Source organism: Trematomus bernacchii, unplaced genomic scaffold, assembly GCF_902827165.1.
Source record: "Trematomus bernacchii unplaced genomic scaffold, fTreBer1.1, whole genome shotgun sequence".
Lineage (NCBI taxonomy): Eukaryota > Metazoa > Chordata > Actinopteri > Perciformes > Nototheniidae > Trematomus > Trematomus bernacchii.
The window spans coordinates 904559-922607 of record NW_022987616.1 but is presented as its reverse complement, the minus strand read 5'-3'; the positions used below and the strand labels follow the sequence as shown (position 1 = coordinate 922607).

Here is an 18049-nt window from a genome sequence, read left to right as displayed (position 1 = left end):
AACGCACGCACGCACGCACGCACGCACGCACGCACGCACGCACACACACACATGAATAGTCAGATTTACCTTTTGTACACATTACAGAAATTACCTCAAACTATCTTTAAAATTGGGAACTTTTTTAATTTTCCTGATTCAGTAACATTATTAAATCAGTTAGTTGTGTGCAAATTTGAAATACTTGAATCCAACACAAGATGAAGTCTACTGTTATGTTCCTCACTCCAGCATTCTCTCACCTTCCGCAACACCTCAAAACCCCATATCTACATCCGCCTCCTCAAATTAGTGTGCGCTCTGTCAGGCTACAGGCCTCAGATCAGCCCCCTCCGGTCTTCAACCTCCAAACCAGCTCTGCCCAGATCAGTGCTCTGCTCTGCCCCGCACAGCTTCTCAAGGTTGGGCCAAGGAGAAACTGCAGAAAGGCAGCGACTGCCATCTGTTTTATTTGGAACCTGACCTATCTCTGACCATGTAGCCAGGTATAGGAAAATACATAGTATGACCAGATTTGGACATAGATGTTGAAACAGAAATGAGTTATTCAAATGTTTAGTGTTGTTTTCTTGTTTCCTCAGCAGTGTTATCACTTGTGTTCACAGCTAATGGCTCTTGTAAGTGCGACACATATTGAGGCTAACTTTGCCTGGCATAGCCATGTTATTTCTTTTCAATGAGGTTGGCTCGGGCACTCATGGACGTTTAAGAAAATTGCCCAATCCCGCGAACCCTCAACATCAGTAATAATACCCCATATCCTCACCCTATTAGTCATCCTCTGCATATCTGACAGCCACAGAGCTTTCCTTTCTAACGTAAATATTGTTCCTCGCTCAGTAGGATCCCCAGTCATGGGAACCCTCTGCCCTTAACGTCACCCGCCTCCCCAAGGTCGTCTAGCCAAACTAACAAGTCCCCTCGCCTAACTAGGAAAACTAGCCCACGAGGCTGTGACATCTTCATCTATCACAGCCTTGATAAGGGGTATCTTTAATTACACTCTCCTCTCCCGTGGATCTGTATCTCTTTTCTCTCTCCTTCCTAACAGACTCCCATCTATCCATCCATTCTTAAAGATCCCTCCCAGGGAAGGCTATAGCATGTCACTGTCCCAATGCTCGGGACTCAGTAAGTCGATCCAACAGGAAATCAATAGCAGGGCCTAATGCTGAATAATTGAGGTTACGGGAGTTCAGCAGCACTCCCCAGACATACACCCCCACATCGTCTTGTAACCTCCCATTATGCACAGGGTGGGGCGCACTGTGTCCTCGTGCCCCTTCTCTCACACTGAGTGTACAGATACATTTGTTTGAGTTAGTGACCGTTTTAACATTAGAGCGCTCCTTCATTGGGTGTCTTAGAGTTTACTAGTAATTATCTGGTCATGGCATTATTAGAGTGCTCATCTGGTGGAGCTAAAAATACAGATCAACATAAACTATTGGCCTGTCTTGATATATTGTTGTTACTTCTCCTAGGAAACACACTCTGGATGTGGAATAAACTGCACTTGGAGAGAAATCTAAATGGCCCTGTATGCGTAAAACCTGATTAACATTTAACAGACTTTGCATCCTGTTGCTTTATCTGTTTTCAGAAAACGTAGAAATGGTAGAATAACAGGAGAAAGTACATCTACTTGCAAGGTACCTGGAGTGTGACGTGCACTAGAGGGCACAAGCTGCCTTTCTAAAACACCAACCTCCAGTTTGAAAGAACAGCTGAGAGTTGGAACTCTGTTCCAAAGGGTGTCAAGGTAGAGAGCCGAGAGAAATGATTAACTAAAATATATGTTTCACCTTTGTGATGAGGAACACATTGAAACCCATTTACTCTTTGTAATGTGTGTTCCAAAGGTATGTGTGAAGCTATGGGGAGTAGTTTTGTCATTCATGAGACAGCTGTACTGTCAGTGTGTCTTGCACAGTGCACAGCTTTTTTGGAGCAAACACAGATACATTGACATTTGAGTTGATTTTATTCTAGGCTGTCAATGTTTTCTCCTGGACGTGTTTGTGTAAAAGCAAGAAGCTGTCAGTATTTGTTTATTTTTTACAAATAGTGTGCCGACCTGTTTGTCTCTGACTTTGAAAAGAGTCAAACTGAGAAGTAGTCACCTATGACACACTCATATAAAGAAAGGCCAACTGCAGGAACTCGACACTCACCATCCCTCTATCACTGCAGCTTGTCATGACTGACTTCTTTTAGACTTCAAAATAAAGTCCTACTCTACATGAAAACGACTGCAACACACAAAATAAAAACTTGACTGCCATATACTGTAGGTGCAGAGCTCTGTGTAGTGATGTGCTTGGCTTCAACCCATGGCAGCCTCATGAACAGCATGGAGAGGAAGAAGCAGCAGGAAAACACACTCAATATATCAGTAGCTTGTGTCCTTGTTATAAAGTCTAAAACTACATTGTTGAATTTCAGACTAACAATCCGCCCTTGTACAGTACATGCTCAGATCAGAGGCGTGACTTTTCTTTAACACAGACGAACCACTCACACCTCAAATAGGCCGCTTTAGTAAATATATCAACACATAGCAACTGTTAGAGGGTCGTGATTAACAGCAACATCTGTGGAATGAGTTATGTGCTTGGAAGCATCCACACATTTTACACGCAGACACACACTTGTAATTGTATGTCGTCTGTCAGGTTGTCCTTTTTGAGCACACTGTTAACACAATGGTTTCACTTTTCTCTCACAAAGAAAAACATGTCCTTTTTCATCCTTTTTGGGCACAAAGCTACTGCTTTGTTGTCTTCTTGAGCATTTTGGTGTGTTAGTGAGAGCGTGTCACTTCTCACATAGTTGCTGCCCCCCCCCCAAACCTACATACACACAAGGACAAGCATCCTCTCTCCCTGCTTCTCTTCCCTCCTCTTCATTTCCTCTCCCTACAGGCTAAGGCCACTCAGGCCTGCAGATGGCAGATAATGACAGTGCTGTCCCCACTGGCTAGTTGTGTGTGTGTGTGTGTGTGTGTGTGTGTGGGTGTGTGTGTGTGTGTTGTGTGTGTGTGTGTGTGGTGTGTGTGTGTGTGTGTGTGTGTGTGTGTGTGGTGTGTGTGTGTGTGTGTGTGTGTGTGTGGTGTGTGTGTGTGGTGTGTGTGTGTGTGTGTGTGTGTGTGTGTGTGTGTGTGTGTGTGTGTGTGTGTGTGTGTGTGTGTGTGTGTGTGTGTGTGTGTAGTGTGTGTGTGTGTGTGTGGTGTGTGTGTGTGTGTGTGTGTGTGTGTGTGGGTGTGTGTGTGTGTGTGTGTGTGTGTGTGTGTGTGTCAGTTCAGTGCCAACAGTGGGGTGTTTAGCTCCACTTGGCCATCTTCTTGTTGGCTGACTGTATGGCTTGGACACTGGTTGGCTTACTGGCTGTCTGGCAGAGCATTTTATTGGCAGAGTGTTAATCCAGTGGCTGATGTACTAGCTAATACATAGACTCATTGGTTGTATATTGAGTTGCCTGACTGACTGACTCAGTACATTGCAATTTGATAACTTACTCATGGTTTGCTGATGTGCTTTTTGGCTGATTGACATCAGGTGTTCTAGCACCCCTTTCACCTCAGTCTGTGCCTGCTTGTAATTTACTGCTGGATTGGGTGTAGGTATATACACTTCTTAAGTACAAAGATTTATTTTAGTTCATTACACCCTTTTCTTCTTTACTATTAGAAATGTACCTGGAGTTAAATTGTTAGGCATATATTTGAGTGACACATCAGAGAAGTATTTCCCATAATGACAAGTAGATGCCCACATTCTTTTAACTCTGAGCACCCACATTGAAATTCAGAATTTCTGTTTTAAACCTGTAGTTCCTAGACATCCTCATGGCTATTTTCTCAGACTTTGAAAAAGCTGATTCTGAGCCACAAAAGACATGAAACAACTCCCATTTAATGAAGCATCAACATGATTTTAAGCTTTTATTTTAGGGTAAAATAGTTGCAAAGTGTTCCCTCAAATGTCATTATTGTTTTACAATTGAAATGCACAGCAAGACATTATTATAAATCAGGTATTCCTTTCAGTCAGTGCATTGAAGTATTTGTTTTGAAGTCTGTGCAGCCATCGAGCCTCTGTTGTTGTCCATGGCCTCGGGCTATCATGCAGCTAACCTGGGGCTATCACGGGTGATAGGGTAAAGGCCACCCTGGAGGGAGACCACCACCTTGTCATTTGGCAACAATATCTGCACCTCAAAGCCAGAAAGAATATCTTAATCCCTGGTATCATATTTGCACAGTGTTTTGATATACACTGTGTCTAAATGTTGAATTGTATGCTGGAATTGGAGATACGAGTGCAGAGTGTTGTTTGGCAGACTCATCTCAATCCTCCAATGCTGATTCTTCAGGAATGCAACATAACATGCAAAAGGAAATGAAAGTATTGCCTTGTTAAAGTATAAAATACCTAATTTTGATCTGCGCGGACTACATGGCCTTGTCAAGGATACGGCCCTCCCTCTCTGTCTGCTCCGCTCCACTTTCTGCTCCTCATTCCCTCCATCTCTTTCCACCAGGGAGGCCTGAAATGTTTGAAGCTTTCTCTTTTTTCATTCGGCCCTCTCTCTCTCTGTGCCGAGGTCCCTGGATGTGGAGTTTTTAATTACTCTCTCCTGGCTTTGTGCATAACCAATGAAAGATTGAAGGGCATTTCCCTCTGAAAGGCACTGTTAGAATATGGGTTTTTCTAATGCCATCGCTTTGGGAGAGGAATACTAATACACAAACTGTGACTTTTTGTGCCTTTGTGCGTATCTATACAGTTTAAGAGTGCATGGATGGGTGCGTGGGCTCACATAGTCATATCTGTGTGTGTATGTGTTTCCGAGTGCGGCCCAGAGACTGCCTGGCTGTTGTTTTGCATGTGAATCAGGGCAGGGAGGAATGGCATTATTAGATTGGTTGGGGGTGAATAGAATGAATACTGGGGGAGCAGGTAGGTTCATTGCATCCATTGGACCAGCAACCTGAATATAGCGTTGCATGAAAATCAATAGATCGTAAACAAATGACTAGACTACACAAACTATTTTCTATACAGCCTATGCTTTCAACCTCAAAGAACAACATCCTCCAAAGCAACGAAAAAGCAAAACAACTGACACATATTTGACCAACATTATTGTGAGTTGGGGTTCAAAGTAGAACAACTGAAATGAAATGAAAACATTTCTGCAGCCCTTTAATGGAATAGGTTAATTATTATGATTACTGATAAAAATGTAGACGTGTTGATGGAACAAGATTAGGTCAGCATTATTTTACGTGTCTGCGTGGTGTTAATTAGTGTCAGGTGATTGATACTAATTTAGCCCATCGAGGTCATAAGATGCTCATCATGTTTCTTGCTTTGTTATGGACACCCACCCTAATTGCTCTCATGAATATGTCATCATTTTCCCCTCTCCTGCTCCATCCTCTCCCCCTCTCTTTTCACTCTAAAGTTGCAGACAGCCACGGTCTTTTATGTGCCTTTAGAAAGTCTTATTTATTTCCCAGGGCTGAATAGAGATGAATTGACCACGAATATATGACCACGGGTTAGAAGGTATTAATATACAAGGCAGAACGTTGCGCGGGCGTAGTAGGATTTTTCCCCTTCTGTCAGCACTGCGTAGGTAGCTCTCACACAGGGCGCCCTAATGTGTGTGAATTCATTTCCCCAACACAGGAGGAAAACTTCAAAGGCAGGGACGAGAACTTGGCCGAGTGGATTTGAAAGGGATGAGTCTCTAATCTGGTTAACTTTGCTTGCTCCGTATATTTTCTCACTGTCTCTTCGCCCATTCTTTTTTAACACCTCTTCCACCTTGTTTTTTACTCTTCTTTCAGCAGTAAATCTACCTTGTGAGCTGCTTTGCTTCTAAAAATTGAAAGAAATGATGACTTAATATTCTAGCGAGAACAGCTGCGTAAACCAATCTCAGGACTTGCGTTTGCTTGTTTGGGGATTATACTTCTTTAAGCCTGTCATCTTCCTGCTCTACGGCGTATCAACTACCCCCACTGCCCTACTGCTAGCACACCGTCACTGCTATAAACGGGAGGATGTGTTCCATGTGTCGCAGCATCTTTACGCATTACATTTGCTTTGCAGTGTGTGTCATCATCCCAGGTCTTGCATTCACACGCCTTCAGGGCGCTCTTCCCTTGCATCAACCCCATGTGACAGCACCTGAAATATGCATATGTTTCTGAGGCGCTGCGGGGTGCCATGTGAGGGTTATTTGGAACGCTATGGCAGGCCAGAGTGCTCAAGACCTATTCTCTGAATATTTGATGGTCTTAATGAGCAGGAAAAATACAAGACTAAGCACTTTGTTGCTTTGCTCGACTCAGAGTGTGTGAGAAATAATGGACGGGAGGAAGGGATGAAATATTCAAAACTCTGTGATAACTCTAGGGAGAAGTTCTCTCCATTGTGATGTTGCCTAAGGTCATAAAAGAGTTACAAGTAAAGGTCACATTCTATTAGAGAGAAATGAAAAGAGAATGCACTGTCATTACAGTGAAGAATGTATCATATCAAGGCTGTAATGTGGATCTGTTTGCAAAGCGATCCAAAATCTCACTCTTTGACGGATGCTTAAAGGTTCCATGACATGATATATGGTGAGTATCGAAGGGGGGGATGAATGGATGGATGGATGGACAGATGGGTGGTGTGAGGATGAGGGATAGTAGCTCATGGCTATTACTCAACAAGTTTAGAGTTCATGGAATATTTGGTGGAGTGGCTTTTACAGTACACTACTGTACCTGTAATAACTGTGCGCCCCTGGTGCCCTTGCAACAAAATGATGATAAATGGTAGGGATGGGAGGTGAAATATACGTTGTTTGTGTGTGTGTAAGGGTATGTGTGTGTTCTAGCAGAGACTATACCAAAGTTACCCAAGGCAGTGCTTTACTTAACACAACTACAAAGTATTATTCATTCCTTCTTTTAAACAAATATAACAGCACAAAGCCTTAGTCCTTCTCACACACAAATACAAGTATACCGAATTTTAGTTTTTGGATTGAAAGGGAGAAGAAAAAAGGCGTGACTTTGAATGAACATTCAAATCTTGCCTCAAAGGGATAACTTTTGTGCGGCCATAAATATTCAGAGCAGGACGTAGCCTGGCGCGCCTTTGGATGTGCTCTTTTTAATTAAAGGTGTGGATTGAGCGGACAGGTTTCCCGCGGGTTGACTCATGTCAGCCGTCCCTTCCACTCAGCTGTGAAAAAGCTGTTTTGGCAGATATGGATTAGCGTCAGAGCATCGCGGGGCAGGTATTACACGTCTCTGGTGGCACTGCCAGCATTGCCCCGTGACTGCTAATATCCTCTGTTGTCTTGTGTCTTTTGAACGTTTCTCGCTGTACGCCTGGGACGGCTGTTTGTACGGGTGCCAATCCTAATGCCCGCGCTTCCTGACAGATCAGAGGTTCTGGAGGTGGAGGGGGGGGGGGGATTGTAGGAGACAGAAAGAGACGGGAGAGGTTGTCAAAACAGCTCCTCATCCCCTCCTCAGCTGCTTCCTCTCCGTCTCCTTTTCTACTCCACTCTTGCTGCCAAAAGCCGGGAGGAGATCAAAGGAGGCCGACATGAAAGGCATCCCTGAGATTCCCTTTTTCGGTGCCCTGTCTCCCTGCTCTCTCCGTTACAGATATGGAAATGCTGAATCCCAAATACAGCCTTTACCTAGGCTGCAGAGAATGCCCGACCTCATCTGACTTTCTCTTTTCCTTTTGCTTCTCTTCCTCTCCTCCACCTCGTCTCAGGCCTTCATCATCATCTCTCTCCATCCTCTGCTCCTGCAGCCCTCAGGCTTCAGGTAGATAGCGGTTGATTGGCAGCTGCTGTGACAGTCAGTGGAACCGGCTGAGAGTGGATGAGTGTCAGCCTTGCACCAGGGGCTTAAGGCAGCAGCGATGTTGTAGCTCCCTGCTGGAAGGAGAAAAAGGCCCATGAAATAAGACTCAGTCACTTTTCCTCTTTTTCTTGCTTCTCTCAACTCAAGCAGGCAGAAGCTAAATAGGTTTTTCAAATGGCTCCAGAGTTTATCCGGAGACTGCAAACTGGAACATTTCTTCGTCTTACATCTTGTCTTTTACTTTCTCTCATTCCTCTTTTCCTACCTTTGGATAAGATGTGTTTTTTTCTAGGTTGTAGCATCGTGTTATTGGGGGTTCTTTTTTAAATTCTCTTCACTCCCCTCCTCTCCCTCTGCTTGGACTCCTGAGCGTCAGCCGTTACGCCACTTGACAATTAGACATGCCGTTCCCATTTTTACTTTGCTAAAACTTTTTCCTCTTTTTGCAAAACTTCTGAATGCTACCCGACACCCGCTGCACAGTAGCCCGGGGGGGGGGGGGGGGGAGAGAGTCTGAGCATAAGAATGTTTAAACATAAAATCATCTCAGTTCTAAAGTGACTGTGACCAATTCCCAGAAAGCGTTTGTGAAATGGTTTTCGTGGCATTGCAGCTTGAGCTCTGTCCTGTCAACAGCAACAATTGCATCAGTTTTCTCTCCGGCCAAGCCCCCTTCTCCACAGTAAAGAGGACATGAAGACGATAGAACGAGAATGAAGAAGGCTGTATGGCATACTTCTCAAAATCTGGCAGACCATAAAGTACCGTCGATAGTCTGCAGAAGTGTATTGATCATAAGTAAGACACAATGTTTATGTTCTTTCCAACTTCCTCTTCCATCCCTGTCTGTATGTTTTGGGCACAACACAAATAACCGGCTACAAGCAGTGCTGGAGATCAGTGTCCTAACTGGACTTGGTAGATAAGCAGAAACTTGTTCGGAATCCAAAAACGCAGAAACTTTTAAAATATAGTTGCCGAATTATACTCATGGTTGACTCATACTAATATGATATGCATCAGTGCTAAAGATTTGATTTAAAAATGATTGGATTATGGCAACACGGTGCCTGCTGCCCATATCTCTCTAGATAATAGTTCAAATTAGCATGCAAAACTTTTTAAATTAAATGTTACCATACTATTTTGTTGAAGGCTTTCATTAGGGATTCATTGAACCCGCATGTCAGGTAAACGTTAGGCGAACAGATCAAGAACAGACACAAAATGATGCAGTACGACCTAAAAGGTGAAATCAGCTTTCGAAAAGTGGGAACTTTTTCATCTCTCTCCCTGGATTTAGGGGACAACCAAGCCCTTTCAAGAGCACATAAATATTGGATGCGGGATAAATGCAGACCCCTTTGATTATGAAATAGAGGGTGTGTGAATGAGTTTAGCTGTACATGTCAGATACCAACAGAGTACTCTGGAGAGTCTGGTGAAAGGATCCAAGGCATAGCGAAGTGGACCTAATTAGAGGGATTTTGAATGTATTTAAAAATGAATCACACTTCGCCGCGACACCAACAACAGTATTCACTACTCCTCTAAATGGGCAGCTGGCAGGCAGGGGGCTTGTCAGGTTGCTAAATACTCCCAGCAACATATGAATGGGAGGCCTGATTACTTTGTCACTAATGATTCATTGGCTGGCACATGCATTCGGGTAGCGTAAATACCTCTGGGGACAACCCTTCACTCTCGTCTGTGTTCACAGCCGCCTCCTCATCTTCAAATAGCTGTTCCTTTAATCCTTATCACAACATTTCCCAGCGAAAACATTATTTCATCCTTCAAACGCATACACAAACTCTTCACCTCCTGGAATTAGTTTTAACATCTTGTTAGATATCAAAATATAAGATGGTAATAAGACAGATTACCCAATATAAGTATACATCAAAGTGTCTTTAATGCCTTAAGATGTGAATGTATACATTTGCCAACAAGCAAACCTTCAGCAAATAACCTCCTCAACTGTCTGATTTCTAATATTAAGGCCTTCTCGTTTTGTAGCACCAGATCTCTTTTCTCTCTGATTGCCTCTCTGGTGCACTGAGCACATTTGCGACAAACCCTTACAACCTGAGGAATGTCATTTCAAGTTCGGAATGGAACAGGATTAGAGTGAAATGGAAGAAAGCCTTTACTGATAAAGTACTTCTCGGAGACGACACTAAGATCCCAGGAAACATCCTTAAGAAAAATGTTTGCTTTAATTGTGCAAAGCCAGCATGAGAGATGTTGCTGTGAATTACGGCATCAGTAAACCACATGGGCATCCTCACAGAAAGGCATAAATTCAGACGCTTCTACACCAACACATACACACTGTACGCATCATCCTCTGCATATAAATTAAATCAAATCGAGGAGCAGGGGCTTCTAAACTTGTTTGTATGCAGATTTCCCTGCGTCTGGGTGATGAAAAACAGCAAATACATGGAAAAACACTTGTGCTATTTTTATCTTCAGACAAATACGATGCGGGATATACGAAAGCTGTTTGCTCCCAGCGGCGACTAATGCTTTCTTTGTTGGTTTCTCTCTCCACATCCATGGCCTTTCATTACACAGATTTGCAGGTAGCACAAAGACATAAAAAGGAACCCATCTCAAGTCTGTATTATACATACTATTGTTCTGTGTAGCATGTTGTGTAACAGGCTGCTGCTGAATGATCGCTCTGTCTGCATGGAATAAGAGGTTAATCTTCTTGTGAGAGGTTTAGTAACAGGTTGTGCTGGCAATGAAAACCACTTGGCACTCTAGGTTTTGTGGTTTCATTGCTCCCCCCCCCTCACCCCCTTTCTCTCTGTATGGCACAGTCGAGGAGCATAAGAATAAGCCTTGACTCACATGTAGTCAATCAGCAATGTCCGATCTAATTTTCTTTATCCCACTGAAAAAGAGTCTACTGTTTCTCACACAACCCTAATCCAAGCTGCCGTCTCTCCCTTGCTCTCTTGTTAAGTGGGGGAGTTGGCTGTGTGGATGAGCCGTGTGTGTTAGACTCTGTTAATTACGGGATGCTGTGGGGAGTTCTCCATATCTGGCCCGGTGAAACGTGGCAACGTATCACCTTTGTCGGAATGGAGCAGCTGCTCGCTTTGGGAGCCAAACCTGGCAATCCGGAACACACAGTGCTACATGACTGCAGATGCTGCAAGATTAGACTTTAGAGAAAGAGAGAGTTGCTACATGACTTACAACATGATAGAGTGATTTGGGCTGGGGCTGGTTGCCTGAATGTGAAATTGCAAAACTGCAAAACCTACAAACACTCATGTACAGTGCATGTGCACCCATTCATGTATGGACACATACCTCATGTAATATTTACTGCTAATGAAGACTGATAACATTTCTGTGTCTCTATTTAAATATTCACAAACATGTTTTTTCCTCTTTGTCCAGCTGGTAGCAGTATATGAAGAGCAGGATCCTCACAATGGAGGGGATGGTACCAGTGCCAGCTCCACCGGTACGCAGAGTCCCGAACCCTTCGTCAGTGGCATGAGTTCGGCGTCTGCCTTTCAGCCCTACCAAACCACTAGTGAGATCGAGGTCACCCCGTCCGCTCTGCGATCCAGTAAGTCCCATAAAAATATTAATATCACGTACATGTGAATGGTACAGAGCACAAGAATAATAACTTAGCTCTATAAGCTGGTACAATTGTAAATATCAAAAACCCAAATTAATCAAAAATGAGCGAGGTAATAAGTAATGTATGCCACCAGCAGGAATTCAAAATGGAAAGCTGAAAAGTTAAGTGACAAGTTTATGAAACTTGGGAGAGGCTAAATCTAAACATAACATTTGATTAAAGTTGGGTAAAGTTATATTATTGAGACAGAGAGATTACATGTAACCAAAACCAATGTATGTGAGTCATGGGACTTTTGTTTGTGAGCTTTGCCTTGCTTGTAATTGGACTTGGGGACCTGAGAGCAGCACTAAAATAAAACAAAGTCAACTTTACAGCACTGGCAAACGTCATTTTTACTTGACATGCTTCAGGTATTGTGTGGAGTCAAGTGTCTGTCAAAACTGGGCAGTGTGTCCGTGGAATGGCAGTGTACTCATTTGGATAGACAGGTAGAGGCCGACACAACGGAAGGAATTGAGACACCTTTGGGTACTCAGTCATGCATGAGCAAAAGCACACATGCCAGAGCAAGGTGGACATTCACTCACGCGCACACGCACACGCACACGCACACGCACACACACACACACACACACACACACACACACACACACACACACATACACATACACATACACATACACATACACATACACATACACATACACATACACATACACATACACATACACATACACACACACACACACACACACACACAAACACACAAAATGGCACACAAGTCAGTGACTCAGATGTTGCTCATGTCCACATACTCACGTCCCATGAAGTGGAACCATTGAGCTGATGCAGAGCTGTCTTAAACTTCAAAGGACATCTAAGACATTCAAACCAGGAGTCTCATACGGAATTCACACACACACACACACACACACACACACACACACACACACACACACACACACACACACACACACACACACACACACACACACACACACACACACACACACACACACACTTGCTTACTGTAGGTGTTGATGGAGGATGACAGCTCCTCAACACACACCCTGTGCTTCTCTCAACCTGCCTGTTAGACTGTGGAGATTTATGGAAATTGTTCATGACAATGGGGCACTCTGAAAGTCAACCAGTAGCTCAGTGTGAGACAGTTTGGTTTGAAGCTATCTGATCTGCTGTCTACTGGCTTCAAAAAAAACCTAAATTTGAAGCATTGACTTGGTTTCCTGGGAGATATGCAAGTGTCTTTCATCGCTCACACAGACAAAGATGTAGCATAGCTGAATCATTTCTAAAGTCCCTTTCACACATGCAGTGCAACCCTAAAATGTGTCAGAACACCAAAATCCAAATCAATCAGAACATATTTCAAAGGGACTTAACTGTGCCAGCTTCTTGTACAAAGTCAGCATATGTTCAATTGAACCCATTTAGAGTAGATATGTAAGTTCACAACTTGCAATGAAACCGCAGGGCTTAGCAGAAAGTTCATTTATACAGAAACGGCAACAAATAATTAACTGGAGAGATGACTACATTTGGTTATTTTTGGTTATGTAGCATGTAAGGGACGAAGCCAACATCTTTATTTTAGTAATTGATCACATCATTATTCAAGCAAATACGTTTATAGAGAGCTTATGAAAACACTGCCTTACCCACCCACACAAACACACAATTCAAGCCTCTACCTAACATGCCCTGCAAATTGTAGGTCTTGCATTCAAGAAATATAATGACGAGATTGCAGCAAAACAGAAGAACTGATTGCTTCCTACGCACTGCGTCTCTCACAGTGATGTCCATAGCAATTTCAGAGAAAATAACAGTGAAGAAGATTGTTAGGAAAGAGAGCTCAGACCTACAGCTGATCAAGCAGTCATGCAGGTAGGGCCAACAATCTGTTTTGTTTTGTGGTAGTTTACATAAGTGCGGTATTATGAACAAGATACAAGAGGGATTGCATTGTTTACTGGATATGTTTGTTCTTTGGAGAACTCTTTCCCACTTAAAAGTTCCTAGTTCCACTCCTCTCAAAATGTTCATGAGAAGATGTATACGTGTGTAGTGAATAACAGTTTTAAAGATGGAGAGACAGCCGGACAGACCGACAGACTGACTGGCAACACATTATCAGGCAGATGAACAAGACAGACAGGCCACAGTCCCTCCAGAGATGCAGATGAGCAAATTACTGGCAGCAATATTGCATATCAGACATCAAAGTGTTGCAGCGGCGCCCTTGGCAGCTGTGCTCTGAGGCAGATAATTATGCCTATTTAAAATCATCATCTTTTAGAGCCATATTGATTGTTTTTTCCCCTCCTACAACTCCCAAAGTCCCAAATTCACCCTATCGCTTTCTTCCTGTGCTCCACCCCTCCTTTACCTCCGTCTTGGGAGCCCATTTTAGATTTCCATGCTAACATGTGCCGTGCAGGTCAAACTGCTAATAATTGGATTGGAGATGAGATGTAAATTACTATAATGAATGTAATTTCCCCGTAATTATACGGACGCCTGAGCTGCCTCTGCCTCTACTCACAACTAAATTCTAATCTTTCAAGTCAGAGAAATGTTCTGAAACTTTAAATGAACAATGGCTCTTAATGATGTTTGCAGCTTTAAAATTGAATGTACAGTACTGCTCTTTGTTGCTCAAATAGTTTTATAGGGGTCCTACAATTTGACCCAGCCTTGGCTTTGTATTACTGGCATTCAGATTGTGTTTCTTAAAGTCTCTCAAATATGGACACAGGCCTGTGGGTGACAGAAACAAAACGTTTTAATACCTATTTACGGCTGAAATGACTTGATGTCCATAATAGTGTCCACTAGTAAGTCTCCCACATTGAGACTAACAGAGAGAAACAAATGAAACTGATCTCTGGCGTTTATGTGGTAATTGATATAAGAAATGTACAGAGTACTGGGTCACAACTCACAAAGATAGTTGCCTAACCTTAACCCTTGCCACATTGTTTGGTACTTTTGAAAAATGGGGATAAGTAGTGCACCATTTCAGACGGACTGATACAGTAGAGTGATGAACTTGGTTGTTTTCATGCAAAGTGCAGAAATACCTTAAAGCAGATGGCAATTGTGGTGTGAAGTAGATTGGATTTAGTAAGTATAGCTAAAAGTAGAGCTTTTGATGACATCATGTGGAAAACCCCAAATATATTCCCAAAGAACAGTTCACAGAAACACAGTTTTTGGCCTTCACTCTGGCATTGGTGTGTCTTCTTTGAACTTGACTTTCATAGATGACTACTTTTATTTGATTAGTCTTTCCCTGTTGGGGGTTATTTTTAGGTTTTTATCCGCTCAATCGCAATTGCACAGTGTACACAATCAGAACATGGGAGAAGCTCAAGTGCTATTGACAGAGGTTAAAAACACACTGACATTGATGTGGAGTGGCTTTATAACCCTTAACAGAGTGATTGCAATGATACTTACATGATTGACCCCCCGCTGATGAACCAATCAAACGTGACTATCTACATACAACTTGTTATTTAAAGAGTTTCTCTATGACTACTTTCACATTGAAATACCCAGGGATGCTCACCTTTACCTAAAACAAACAAAATAAAACAGTGATGAGTAGTCCATTCCTCCACTGACCTGGTCCTGCAGTCCCTGATTCGCTGCTGGTCCTTGAAGCCTTTGGTGACAGGGTTGCTGGCGGGCCATTAGAGAGATTGCCTGTGGGGGGGAGAGTGTGGACACCTTCGAAGAGGAGAGCCTTCATCTAATCAATTTGGCTTAGTGGTCTGCCACTGAGGAGCCAGCCAAGGCCATATAAAAGTCACTACAGGAGAGGAGAGGCACAGTGACGCAATCACAGCACACAACATAACTGTACATTGTACCTGCATGTTAGTTTGCAAGACTGCCTCACCAAACATTTGAAATACACAAAGCTGCTCAATTAAGACATTCGTTCTTGTAAGTACAATAATTAATGTCTGTGATATTGTACATGAGTATTCCTTTGGCTTTAAAAAAAAAGCTCTTAATCTTAGATTTAAGGCATGAAAAGTGGACTGCCCTTTCCCTCCCGGGCTTTCCCATGGGTTTGGGTGACTTCCAAAGGCAGTGATTGTCAATTATAGATAAACTACCAAGTTTAGGTTTGAAAGCACATGCAGCTAAGTCTGATAGGAGGCACTGATACTTATCATTCTCATCTGCCCTCTCTCTATAACTCTCTCTGGTACTGAACTACCTCTTCAATCTCTCACTTCAGCAGTGAGCAGGTGATGCTGTGTGATCTAAGGGCTTCGATATCTGAAGACTTGCACAGTTGATAACGTTGGCAGTGTGCATCTGCTGATTGGTTCTGTCTGATGGTGAACCCATCTGACATCAGCTCAATCCATCTCTTTTCTGTCTTACCCCTAAAGTTCTTGGAATATTGGGAAAAGTCATCACGTTGATACAACAATTGAAGCCTTAATGTGCAGTACAGTAAATGAGGCCCAAGTTGTCCCCTGTACTGCTTTTGTTAAAGCTTTTTTGGAGCCAGCTGAGCTTACACCATGGCCTACAAATGAGGAAATGGACAGGTTCTTCGGTTTTATTGTCAATTAAAGGGTTCAGCAAGTTTCCCTTTCACATGGCAATTTCAGTACAGTGAAAAAGCTGATCACCAAGGCTACAATGCGGGGGGCTGGTACCGAAAGTCTGTCGAGTCCAGTCACAGCCATAACACGCTGTTGAAACATGTCAATAGATCTACTGAGCTCTCAACTCTCAACTCCACAATGATCCACAACCACTTCAACTGTGCATCACACCTCTCAAAGTAGCTTCAGTGTTGAGCATACACTCAGCAGTGAAGATGTTGGGATAGCAAGCTCATATTTAGCAAAGCTGAAAGCACTTTTAAACCCACTGGCCCTCATGAGACTCTGAACTGCCTTCCTCTACCTGAGTTAGTGGAGAGGCTATTAGTTATGTCAACTCTTAATCATACTCACGTATTGTAGCGGGAGAGAGAGGGAGTGCCCAGGGTGGGTCTTTAAACTGATGTGGAGTGGGGGTTCAGTTCAAAGTCACTGGCAATATAAGTCATAAAAACACTCATGCTATCATAATAACATCCAGGGCTTATTATAGCTAATTATTGCAACGGCTGGTACTGTTAAACGGCGAAGACAGTGTTTTGGTAATGAGGTGTGAAGTGCTTGGAGTGGTAAAAGTCTCCACTCAGCACCGCTGGGAATGTGCTACCAGTACTATTCCTATTATTACTTCTGCCAGGATCCCAATAAAGCCATAGCTAGACAGCTGAATCATGTGGAGCCGGTGTGTGTGTGTGTGTGTGTGTGTGTGTTGGCGTGTGTGTTTGTGTGTGAAAGAGATGGTGTGTATGTGAGTTTTATGACTGCTTTATTACTTCCTGAGCTGGGCTGAGATCTGTTCTGCAGGTCTCTCGTGTCACACTTAAAGCAACACAGGAGCAGGGAAGTCTTGATTGGAAAACAAAGTCATTTGCACTTCCTGACATGCAGAAATCGACTCAAATGGTGGTTGGCTGTAACCCCATGACAGGGAGCATGGGAAAAGAGCCCTTGTTTGTTTGCACTGACTCTGGTGTCATCTCAGACACTCAGCAGAGGGACATTTATCAGGAATGATGTGTCTGCCTGTCACCGTTTGAGATACGGCATTCTCTTCCACTCCTGTTTTTCTCAGAGAACTCTTAATGTACAGCTTGTTTATCCACTAGTATGTACATGCCAACATATTTATAGAGTTGACATAAATCCTGTTCACGATGGCACTGCTTTTAGTGATAATCTTGGGGATGAAACTTTGCAGAGACTGGAGGTGTTAGCAGGAGATTTGATTGCAGAATTGACAGTGATCCAACCTTTCTTCATCTTGTTTTTTGTCCGTGCAGATGCCCACAGTTCTGTTTTCTGACATTGTGAAAAAATGTCACACTGCACTTTTGTTGCTAAGTGACAAAATAAGAACAACAGTTTAATAAACCATATTAGAACTTGCAGTCATTTAAAATGATTATACCTCTATACTATACCTATACATGTACAGAGACTAAAGCTGAAATAGTTTTAAACTTTAATTTATGTCTCTCATTAGTCGGTGAGCACCTCTGTGCTTCTTTTACATTGCGTATGACATGTCAAAAGAGGGTCAAATTGGCCAAGGGCAATGCCTCCTGGTCTCACAACGATAAGTCCTCAAAGCGTTGGGAGTGTTTAGCATCTCTTTGTGTCCAGACTCTTCATCCCAGTGGACCTGAAAACAACCCCTCGACTCCTCCACCCTGTTCATTAGTCCCTTTGTAGGAAGCCCCCACCATCTCTCGCTCCTGCACCCATCTGTTTCATTGTCTTCCACTGGGAGGTCACCTGTGAAGTTTGTCTGCTTCAAAGCACATGTGAGAGAAGCACTCAGGGGCATGTGCAGCCACATGCGGGCAGCCACATGTGGCTGGAAACACACATACTGTAGGCTTACACACACGCCTAATGCAGGCTAACAGGGAT

The 18049-nt window shown here is 43.2% G+C and overlaps 1 protein-coding gene across 6 annotated transcripts in view; it reads left to right on the top strand.

The window, feature by feature from the left end:
* Positions 1 to 18049, top strand: part of LOC117483951 (partitioning defective 3 homolog) — a 284671-nt gene that overhangs the window by 77291 nt on the left and 189331 nt on the right. For all 6 annotated transcript variants that reach the window (XM_034132308.1, XM_034132309.1, XM_034132305.1 and 3 more), the window contains exon 3: positions 11306 to 11480. In XM_034132308.1, the coding sequence (XP_033988199.1) occupies positions 11306 to 11480 (175 nt within the window). The remainder of the gene's footprint in view (positions 1 to 11305; positions 11481 to 18049) is intronic.